The sequence below is a fragment of the Volvox carteri genome (assembly GCF_000143455.1).
Source record: "Volvox carteri f. nagariensis unplaced genomic scaffold VOLCAscaffold_101, whole genome shotgun sequence".
In the NCBI taxonomy this organism is placed as follows: domain Eukaryota; kingdom Viridiplantae; phylum Chlorophyta; class Chlorophyceae; order Chlamydomonadales; family Volvocaceae; genus Volvox; species Volvox carteri.
Genome location: NW_003307644.1, coordinates 192,100 through 203,636, shown reverse-complemented (window position 1 = coordinate 203,636; position 11,537 = coordinate 192,100). Strand labels below are relative to the sequence as shown.

General features: G+C 55.8%; 1 protein-coding gene across 1 annotated transcript; it reads right to left on the bottom strand.

The window, feature by feature from the left end:
* Positions 1–1,793: 1,793 nt before the first annotated feature.
* VOLCADRAFT_108259 (uncharacterized protein) lies at positions 1,794–6,369 on the bottom strand. The gene is made up of 5 exons (XM_002958642.1): positions 6,226–6,369; positions 5,479–5,923; positions 3,673–4,391; positions 2,985–3,578; positions 1,794–2,852 (listed from the first exon to the last, which is right to left on the bottom strand). The coding sequence occupies exons 1-5, from the start codon at positions 6,316–6,318 to the stop codon at positions 2,094–2,096; spliced, it is 2,610 nt and encodes an 869-aa protein (XP_002958688.1). The 5' UTR covers positions 6,319–6,369; the 3' UTR covers positions 1,794–2,093.
* Between the last annotated feature and the right edge of the window lie 5,168 nt (positions 6,370–11,537).

The following is an 11,537-nucleotide window of genomic DNA, read 5'->3' as shown; positions in this document are numbered from 1 at the left end:
GGTTCCGCCGTACGGCGCTAGCCGAAAGGGGCCGAAACTAGTTTCGGCATTTCCGCAGAACCAGGACCTCTTCGCCGGAATCACCGAAACTAGTTTCGGCAGGTTTCCGTTTCGGCAGGTTTCCGTTTCGGCCCGAACACTGATCGCCGGTAGCTTTCCGCACTGTAAGCGTGTGTGATTCCCAACACATTCTCGCTTTCTTGCGCTCCAACCAGTCATCAGCGAGAATAATTTCAACGCCTGGAACACCTTGCTTTAAAACAAGTAGTGTGACTGTTTCATGAAAGGAGCCTATACGGAGCTTAGCGGTAATCGAGCCATTGATAAGCTCGTGAGTTCCGTTCGCGACGCGAACAGTAGAGATAGTGCAAGGACGGACAGAAAGAGCCATCCTGCGGACAGCTTCGAGAGAAATGAAGCCGTCGGCAACTCGGCCGCAATTGGCACCGGAGTCGGCAAGAACTTTGCAAGCCGTTTGACACAAGCGAGCATCAAAAAGCATAGTGCGGCCATTGCTATCCAAGCTGTTAAGCTGCACCGATTTGGACGGCGGGTCATACCAAAGCTGTAATGGCCAAGGGATGCCCGGCAAGTCCGAACGCGTTCCAACGTCTACTGGTTGGGAGAACAACTGTGTTCCAACAGCATAAGTTTTGAGTAGCTGGTATCCAGCGGAACGCATAAGACACTCGACTTGAGTCCATTTAGGGTGTGTTCACATGTAGTCCAATTGAGAGTCTGATTGGGAGTCCGATTCGGGGCGGCTTTCTGAATTGTGTTCACATACGATTGCGGCCACCGCGCGAGGTGCCACCGCGCCCAGCTGAAGCTCCGCGGCTACGCCCCATCACCCAAGGCAAGCCAGCATTATCTAGGAACAGAACAGTATAAGTATCGTTTCTATGGCGAAAATTATCACCAGGCTTGTACATACATAGCTGCAGGAGTTCGTGAAAAATGCTCGGTGCGCTTTGCGTGAATTAACAATTGGAAAATGTTCCTATAGTATTGTAATGGTAATTATGAGAAACGGTTTGTTAAACAACTTTGTTTTGAGAAAGAAAACTGTGAATCACGTCGAATCATACCCGAAGAGGCCCCCCCGGACCCCAATTCCGATTCGGGTCCAATCAGGTTCAATTCAGAGTCCAATTCGCATGAATCAACCCTGATTCGCCCACATGTGAACACGTCCTTAGGAACGACGAACACCGCAGAAGTTGTTTTAGGATTTTTTAGCTTACAGCGGTGGTAATGTTGCTGCCATTCTTTAATATGAGTGTATGGGGGATTGATCCAAACAAACTCGCCAGAGACGTCGGTATCAAAGAACGAGTTGGATGGAGAGGCAAAGCGCGAACAGAGACTGTTGTCGCCCGAGTCGTTACAAGCGGCATCGAACGTAAATTGACGCCCAAGTTCGTTCTCAACCCTTCGAAATTCATCACGAAGGAACATCCGATCACATATCAACGGATCGCAAACGGGCGGAACAACAGAGTCCCTAATCTTCAAGTCAGGCTCGGCAGAAGAGACTTCGTCTACAGGTGCTACAGCACTAACGGCCTGCTTGCAAGACACCCCCTCGCGCTTGCCAGCATCCTAATTAGCCGGTCGGTTCGCGTTTAAACTAGCCGTCTTCTCCTGTAGGGTTGGCAAAAATACTATATTGATTTTCCCAAATAGTATAGTATAGTATGAAATAGTACTATATATAGTAATATAGTACTATGATACTATTACTATGCAGGTACAAGCTCCCTGTAGAAGGGGGGTGTACGACCAACCGTTGTACCTGAAAATTACACCGTTGGAAAGGTCTTCTTTTGTTCTTTCTGAATATTTACTTAGACATGAGAAAGCAGATCGCTGTGGTCATCCAGAACACTTTTTGTTACTTCGGTGCCCGGTAGGTGGACCTCAAACCCCATGTCTCAAGGCGTGTTATGGCACATAAAGACATAATCACAGATAGAAGACCCAGCGTTGACAAGACAACACAAGGACGCCATACTAGTGAAGTTCCTGCACTACAACGGCCCAGTATGTAACCCTCCAATTCAGCAAACTGCCGCAGCTCAATCTATCGTTGCTCAGTCATCAATCTGCGTGTTAGGGTGTACGTTTCCCTGCTGCTGCTGCTGCTGCTGCTGTGCTTCCTGCTCCTGCTCGTCCTCCTCGCACTGCTGGAGAATCAGCTCCACCTCATCCGCCGCAGCGCCTTGGTTGCCCTGCAAGCCTGCATTGCCACGGATGTAAACGATCTTCTCCGCCCACTCAATGGCCAGCCGATTGCGCGCCTTCGTGTAGACGAGGCCCCATGCCGACCAGTTGCGCTCGGACGAGCAGGTTGATGCGTGCATCAGCAGCAAGCGAATGGCTGCCGATGCAATCAGTGGGAATTGTGCGGCGAGGTGCACATCCCAGTAGCTGATGCAGTCATCCAGCGAAGCCCCCATCACACGGGTGCTGCTGTCAGGCAACAATTTCTCCTTGTGCATGCGCATAAGCTCAGACCACTCATCGAACGCTTTGGGAATGCCCAGTCCCAGGCGTGTCCACTCTTCCCCAACCCGGTCCCGCTTAGCTGCATCTTTGCCTGCGGCCAGATCCTGGATTAGGACCTTCGCCGCTGACTTCTCCTCCAGCTCCAGCTGGCCGAGCGGTAACATGTACCGGTTGGTAAGCGACACATCAATATTGCGCGGGTCCAGCAGGAATGCTGCAAACCAGCAGGCGTTGACCTGCTTGTCGTAGCGCCGTTTCAGCAGGTCGTACAGCCCTGGGCAGTCGGTGTTTGCCTCATCAAAGTCCCTTGCTGTTGCAAGCAGGGCCTTCCAGACCGGGTACATCTGGGAGGGATGGGAGAAAACATGGGAAGCGTATGGGGGACGGGTCACTGAGTGAAAGGTGATGCCTGATGGGGTCTGGGGCAAACATGGGACACACATCCTTTCGCCCAAACCCTTAAATCATCTTTGCACCTGGCTCAGCATCGGTCTGTCGCACTCCAGCTTGTGCAGCGCCTTGGAAATGGGCTCGCAAAACTCCGCCAGCTTGGCGCCCTTCGAAAAGAGGCCCAAGTTCCGGGAACTGCCCTCACCCTCGACCATGGCTTTAAACTCCTGCGCCTTTGAGGTGCCGTCGCTGGCGCCAGCCCACGCCTCCTTGTTGCGCACCATGGCCTTCAGTGCATCCTCATTCGCCAGCACGTCACTTAGAACAAAATAGTTCACAGCGAAGCGGGTTGGGGTGTTGGCGGTAATGGCCGACTTCTTGCCGTACTTCTCCATCTGGTGCACGCCCAGCAAAGCCCGGATGCGCTCCGAGTCGCCAACCACTGTGGAGATGGTGATAGAAGCGTTGAAGATCTTGGCCGCCCACTTGACGTTCTTCTCCTTCGCCAGGTCCTTAAAAACAAGCGCCATGCCGTGTACCCCGCAGCCCACACCCAGCCAGCGGGGGTTTTCAATGCGCAGCAGCTGGATGGCGGCCAGGTTGGTCGCCGTGTTGTCCATTACGAAGCCGATGCAGTCGTCAGGCTTGGTGAACGCTTCCGCCACCACATCCAGGTGGATCTGCAGTGCAGGTTAATTAGCTTAAGTACGGTTTCAATAAATTACGATCACGGCAGACGGCACCAAAGACTAAACATATCCGCACATAACGTACCTTTTTGATGTACTGCGCGTCCTTCCGTACACCAGCTGCACGCACGACACGCAGGAAGGCCGAGCCCGTTGGCAGCAGCAGCATGAAGTTGATGAGCGGCACCCCCTGCTCAGCGGCACGCTTGCGCCAGCCATCTGAGCAGAGTGCAGCTTGGCCACACATGCGCTGCCTGACCTGCGCCACCTGCGCCTTAACCTTGCTGTAGGCGCGGTCCAGCATTGGCCCCATCAACTGCTTCCGGTTCGGCAGGGTGACGCCCAGCAGCCCGAATAGGTTCCGCAACTCGGGCTTCTCGATCAGGTGAATAGGCACGTTGTTCCTGTAGAAGAACATGCCAAGCTCCTCCACGACTTGCCCCGTGAGAGTCGCGGGAATCACTGGGAGGAGGGTCTGGCCATCAATGCCGCGCCGGCGCTTGGAGAGGGCCTGCTGATCCGCCGTGCTGGGGCCCGCCGCAGCAGAGCTGGTTCCACTCTGTTGCTGTTGCTGGCTGAGTGACGCTGCACGCTGTTTGATAGCCTTGCAAGCACCTTGCTTGATGTGGTGCGCGTTGGTAAAGGATGGGTTCACTGCGCTGAGCGGCTCATCGCAGAACAGGCAGACTAGCTTTGGTACACCACCCCACCACTCCACATTGAAGTTGTCCCAATGACTACCCGTCTTGGCGTTCTTCTTCTGGTTACGAAGCTTGTTAAAAAGCTCGTTCCGAGAACGGAGAACTTCAGACGGGACGTCTGGACCAGGAAGCAAGCCTCTGATCGCCTTCTCATCCTTTATACTGGATTCCTTTGATATTATTCATCAATAACTACGTAGCACAGCTCGAAGACGCGGCTATAGCCCTTCAAAATACAGCTTGACTGCAGATCTCGACTTGGTCCAACTAGTACTGGACACTATCCAACCCCAAATCTAGTACTATATAGTACTATTTTTACTATACTATTTTACTATGTACGAACGCGGTACGAGCGTCGTAAACTAGTACCAGTCTAGAGCCCTGCATAGTAAATAGTACTATATATAGTACTATTATAGTATAGTACTCTTTTCTAGTATAGTACCCGTGCCAACCCTATTCTCCTGCAGTCGGGCCATCTGCTCCTGCAGGTGGTGAAGGCAGACCTTCTTGTGCTCTTCCCAAGTCTGGTTTGCCGGTTTGAGGCGAGAGCACATCCGACACTTGAGAAGAGTACCGGACGTTGACGTCCGCGGTTTCTTCGCACGAACCGTTTCCCAGGCCTGTTTGGAAGGGGACCGAGGGCGAGATTGCTTAGGGTGAGAGGAGGAAGTAATCTTAGACGGGCCAGCTTGTGTAGTAACTACAGCAAGCTGTGCTTTGTCCTTTCCGGCTTTCCACCGAACCTCCTGACCGCTAGCATACAGGATTAGCTTCTCTAAATCCTGCCAATCTTTACCCTCATCGTCCATAGCGCAGCGACCGCGCAGCGCAGGAACTAAGCCCTTGATATACCAAGAGATTTGATCCACAACACTCATGTCATTCGCTTCGCGAACAATATCGTAAAAGCGCTGCGTATACTCCGGTACGGACTCATCTATTTTCATATCGTACTCGTGTGCATGCAAACGATCGCGTGCGGCCATGGCGGTGTCGCGCTTCGCATCCCCATATTGTAACAGGAATTTATCACGCAACAAATCACGAGTAAGTGGTTGCATGCTGGACTTGTGCTTAAGGAAAAGATCTGCGGCCCACTCCTGAGCCTTGCCCGTAAGCCAAAACATAAAGTGCTCAAGCGGGTCCATTTGCGACAAGTCAAAATATTGCATGAGAAGGACCACCGGCTTGCTTGGCGATGCCCTCGCTCCAGAGCTGCTTGACCTCATCCAAACGGACTTCGGGATTAAGGTGGCGCTGCAGAAGCGCCTGGAAAGCGCAATTCTGCAGCATATCCACGTCTAGAAACGCGGCCAGATTGCTGTCCAGCGTCTCGCAGATGCCATCAATAATTATCGACTTACGCCGAGTGTCCGACGTACTCGGAGGCGGCGGTGACAAATCCCGAAGCTGCGCTTGGACATCCTTCAGGGCAGAGGTTATTTCGCCCAAGCGCTCGCCATATTCGGCGAGAATGCCGTGAACCTCTCCCTTAAAGGAAGATAATTCCGCTTGAAGAGCGGGGACTTGATTTTCGCGAGCCGCGCGAAGCATTTCCTGGACCTGCGCGGCTGCCGCAGCCTGTGCTGGTGTACGCGCCGGAAGCCCGCCCTTAGAAGGCGAGGCACGCTGCGCGGTATCCGATGGCGATTCCGCCGGAGAATCAACGTCCATCTGTGGACAATTAACAGGAATATTATTAATATGGTGTTCCTTATTGGGAATAGCCAAAGGGCGTTCGTCTTCGTTGTCGGAATCAGTGGCCTCGGTCGCAGTAGGGTCCTGTTCCTGAAGGGATGCTTCGCGATACCTTTCATACGATTTTTGAAGCTTAAGGAATTTAGTCAAACGCCTTTGCGCGGCCTTACTATAGCGCATTGCGTCAAGGAGGATCGAACTTGACGCTCGATACCAATGTAGCAGTCGCTCACCTGACGGGAGGACTGACAGAGCGGAAGCGTGGAGTTATTAGTCCTCGCCGATGTAGGAAGAAGTCCAACCAAGCGGCAAGCACTAGCGTACATAAGACGTGTACGTAACGGTTAGAGATGGCGGCAGCGGAGTCTTGAACTCCGAACACCTAGTAATGTGATACGTCAGTGTCTGGCCAGAACACCCCGCCCGGGTAGCTTATATCTCGGCCTACCTGCCGGATAATCTCTACTACGGACCTTGCCGTACTAGGATAATGTTGGTGGGGCCCGGGGCCCCAGCCCGTTAGATTCGCTTACGAACAGCTGCCCAGTTTGCGACATGTGACGAAACTCGGAACATGTACGAAACTTGAGTCAGATCGTTTAACAAATTAACAGTTATTGTTAAAAGTAATCGTTAAAATATTCTAAGGGAAATGTAGCTTGCTACACACCGCTACCCACCTGGGATCCCGGGAACCAGTGATGGAGCTGCAGGTGTCAGGGATACAGGCTGCGGTAGCAGCCCAAATCCCTACACCAGCTGCAGTGGAGATAGGTTCCACCTCCGCACCACGGCCACCACCGTCCCCACAGAGCAAAGGTGGCCCAGACTTGCAGCCAGGGCCCAGCAGCAGCAGAGCCCTTCCTCCCCAGCCCAACGGCAGTGGCGGCAGCGGCAGCAAACCTGCCACCCAGCCCCGTGGGAACAACACAGAGGGTTCCCCCGGGGACGCAGGGTGGATGCGGCAGGAGAAGAGGGGTAAGAAAACCCCCATTCCCGAACCTCAGGAGGCCAGGCAGGAGACAGTGGTTGCAGAACCACACCAGGCAGCCGACCCAACTCCTGGAGCCACCATAGCTGCCGACGCCCCACCCCCAACACCACAACTGCACCCACACACTCCGCCCTGGGATTGGAGACAACGCACATGGAAATGGAGGCGGAGCAGACCCAGGCGGAATCGGACCTGGCAGACGAGGGGAACCCGTACTCAGTGCTGGCGGAGTTGAGGGATGAGGAGGAGAACCCCCCAGGGCAAACCAAGGCACCTGGCGCAGCGGCCACGGCCCCCCACCCGGAGCAAAACACGGCACCTGGTGCAGCGGCCACGACCCCCCCCCTGGAGCAAAACACGGCACCTGACGCAGCGGCCACTAAACCCCCCCTGAGGCGGACCACGGCACCTGATGCAATGAGCCTCAGGATAGAGGAGAGGGCTCAGGAGGCGGCCAACCCACCACCAGGACAGCCCAAGCAGCCCCAGGTGGCCATTGTCTTCGGGACACCCCACAAGGCAGCTGCCATCCAACTCACGCCTATCCGGGAACAGCCTTGGAAACCGGTAGCGGAACAAGCCGGCCCTGCCAACCATGCACAGACAAACAGGGAATGGCCATCTCCCCCGCCAACTCAGGCAGCCGGGAAGAACACCACAATGGGCTCCCCGAAAACACAGGCGGCTGCCCTCTTTGCCCAGGTGGAGCCGATCCAGCTGCAAATGACACAGCCCATGACCCGGAGTACAGCGACGGCAGCCAAAGCGCAACTAACCCACATAGCAATAGTGAAGAAACAGCGCAGGCCAGACCTACGCGACCAAGCGCGGAAGGATCACTTCAAAAAGCTGACTGAGCCGGCAAGGACAGCCCGCAGACAGAGCGCAGAGCTAGCCCGGCAGGCCAAAGAGGCCCGGGAAGCCAGACACCGAGAGGCCGGAAAGCAGAAACGCGGAGACATATGGCAGGCCAATCGGAAAAATCGGATAGCAAAGACCGGGGGCGCTACAACAGGAAAAACGGTAGAGGACATCGCTATGGAGGAGGAGGCAGGCGCAAGGCAGGGACCGGAGGCAACAGAGAAGGAAGCCAGCGACCCAGGTTCGCCCCAGGCAGGCTCCCAAATTTCCAGCCTGATTCTCCAAGTCCCCACGGTGACTCAGCCCGACGTTGAGACAGAATCCCCACCCGGAGAGGGTTCTTCGGTCAGCCATACCCAACAAACCTAACCTGCCGCCAGCAACCAATGGAAACCGCCAGCGGGGCGCCACTAGGGGCCACCCCCTTCGGATTGCTACGCACAACGTGCAAGGCATGACGGCAAAACATACTGCAAAAATACATGCGGCGGCCAAGCTGTGGACAGAGATGGGACTTGATGTGGTGTGCCTTCAGGAGACCCACCATACTAATGCCCATGACCAGAGTCGACTGGAGAAAGAGCTAAACATGGCATCACAGGCGATGCACACCAGGGGATGGAAAGTGGCTGCACACTCGTGGGCCAACTCTTCCCACACAGCAGGAGTTCTCATCCTAGTCCGTCGGGATCTGACTGCTATCGTGGAAAACCCGCCACCCATCCCCGTGGTCCGAGGGAGATTTGCCAGCTGTATACTACGCTGGGGAGGACACCGCATCCACATCTGCAACATTTATGGCCCCACGGGTACCTCAGCACACGTGAACCCCCTCCGACAACAGCTGTTCACAACCACACTGCCAGCCACAACCAAGCATGCAGCCGAGAACAGTGACACCATGCTGGTCTGGGCAGGTGACTTCAACTTTGTGGAAGACCCAGGGCTGGACTCCACAGCGGGTCCAGGAGGGCGACGGGGAGATGGCCCAACAGTGGACCTTCTTCGGGCAGCAGGCCCCACCATGGTGGACAGCCACCGCCAGCTGCACCCCCACAGTTGCGACTACACCCACTTCTACAGAGCTCCCTGCGTCGGGGCCTCCCGCCTAGACCGCATCTATGTAGACCATGGCACCATGCCGTACATTGCTAAGACAGAGATTGCCGTGCAAACACCGTCGGATCACAAGCCAATGGTCATGCACCTGCTGCCGTGCCGACCAGAGAGCAAGGGCCCAGGGAACCGACGAGTGCGGCTGGCCTTCACATCACACCAGGACTTAGCCGCAAGCATGGAGGCATGGATCACCAGCCAGTGTGCCACAGCACCATCTGCGGAGGACAACCCTTTGGGCCTGATTGCGTGGTGGCCAGTTTTTAAATGCCGGCTGAGCACCCTGGCCCTTCAGCTCAACAAGGCGGCACAACACCGCAAGCTCAGACCAGGGGCCCGGGCTCGGGAAGTGTTACCGCAGGTCCAGTTGGCAAGGCAAGCGGTGGATGCAGCCCCCACAGCACAACAGCCACTCCAACAACTGGTCGAAGCCCAGGCAATGCTCGCACGAGCACATCGGGAAGACTGCCGGAAGGATGCCATGGAGGCCCGCACCCACTGGCTGCGGGCAGGGGAGAGGCTGAGCCCATCCCTTACAGCCTTCCTCCAGGCCCAGGCTATAGACCAACAACCAGCCCCTGTCGCCCTGCAAGCCTTGTCCGGCCGACTTGTTACCAACCCCGCTCAGCTGCCCCAGGTGGTAGCCGACTTCTGGAAGGATGTGAGCAAGGCCCCGGACTTCATCTGCCCCCAGGCCCGCCAAGCCGTTCTGAACTCCCTCACCGCAGCCAACATTAAATTCCCAGCAGAGGCAGATGAACAGCTTGGAGCCAAAAAGATCACAGCCACCGAACTGCGGAAGGCACTCAAGAAGAGCGCACCTGGCAAGGCCCCAGGGTGGGATGGGATTCCAGCTGTATTGTCACTTGAGGTTGAGCTGAGGGAGCAGTCCGAGCCTACTCCTACGGAGCTGCAGCAGCAGAAGCAGAAGCAGCGAATATCACAAGGTCATCAGCCATCGGTTGGGTCCACCAGGTTGCCGGGCCCGTCGATTTCGGCAGGGACTGATGACGAGCAAGCGGAGCAACAGCCGCAGGCCATGTCTTCGACACTCTCATTAGAAGTTCGGATGCTCGAACCCACCACGGTAATTGAGGAGCAGCTCACACCGTTATTCAAACCACCCGATGCTGGACTAGAAGATCTTTCCCTTCCAGTGGCAGAGGAACCACCGATAATGCCGCCGACGCTGTCACTAGAGGTCAGGATGTGCGAGGCCCCATCATCAACACCACCAGCAGAGCAACAGCCGGCAGTACTCAGCAGTAAGCATTCAACATCGGCAGCAGTGCCATCATCTTCCCAGCAGGCCAGCGGCATGCAGAAGCCATCATCACCATTGACGACGACCGCGGTTGATCACGAGCAACAGCTAATGCCGTCGGCACTGTCCCTTGAGGTCAAGTTGTTGGAGACTTCCATGCCACAGGCATGGGAGCAACAGCTTTCGCAACCAATGCTGCCACGTGACGATGTTGGCGAGCTACCAGAGCGCCCACTGCTAGTAGCGGATGAAGAGCTCATACCATCAATGCTATCCATGGAGGTCAAGCTGCTGGATCCTTCAGTGCCTGAATCGGCAGGGGACCAACACCATCTGCCATTACCCTCGACGCTTTCCCTGGAGGTTAAGCTCCTGGAGACTTTCACAGCGCCAGCAACAACAGGAGGGCAGGAGCAAGTGCCGGCACAAGGGGTTGATCTACAGCAGGAGCAATCCTCTGTACCGGGGTCACAGCAGCAGCAGCAGCAGCAGCAGCAGCAGCCATTACTCCCGGCATTCCCACTTGAGGTAAAGCTCCCGGACCCTTTTGCAGTGGCAACAGCAGGAGGGCAGCAGTCAGGGCAAACAACACCATCTAGAGAGGTGGAGCTGCAGCAGGAACCGCTCTCAAAGCAAGGATCCATCCAGCAGCAAGAGCAGCAGCAACAGCAGCAACAACAACCGCCATTATTCTCAACACTCTCGCTTGAGGTCAAGCTACTGGAGCCTTTAGGAACAGGAGAAGAAAAGCCAATATCATCAACAATATCGCTGGAGGTCAGATTCTCATGTCTGGACCAAACGCAAACACCAACCGCAGGTGTTGGTTTCCTTGGCGGCATGGTAACCTCCTCTCTACAGTCGCGTATCTCAGAACACCCAGGTCCATCACACTCTCTGCAGCTTCACATGCCAATAACAGCCGTTCCTGGAGGCCCGGCGACCGGTCGCCGCTGGCGACACATCCTGACACAAGTCTGCGTGTCTGCCCTGTGCATCACCATCCTGCCGCGGGTGATTCCGGCTGTGCTCAAGGCATGTGGCCAGAATGCGGTCAGCAGGCATCTGGAACGGGCAGCTGCTGCAGCAGTGCGTGAAGGGGCATTCGCGGCTTCGCCAATAGCTGCTGCGGTTGGTGATGGAGGAGGATTGGCGCTGCTTCGGAACACGCCTGAAGTGGCAGTTGGGATAGCAAGGGCTACAGGAGAGCGCGTAGCGGCGGCAGCAGTGGCGGAGTCCTACACGCGCCCACCGACAGCAGCAGCCACCACCTGCAGCGGGAGCAGCGGCAGCAGCAGCCAGCGGCGTGT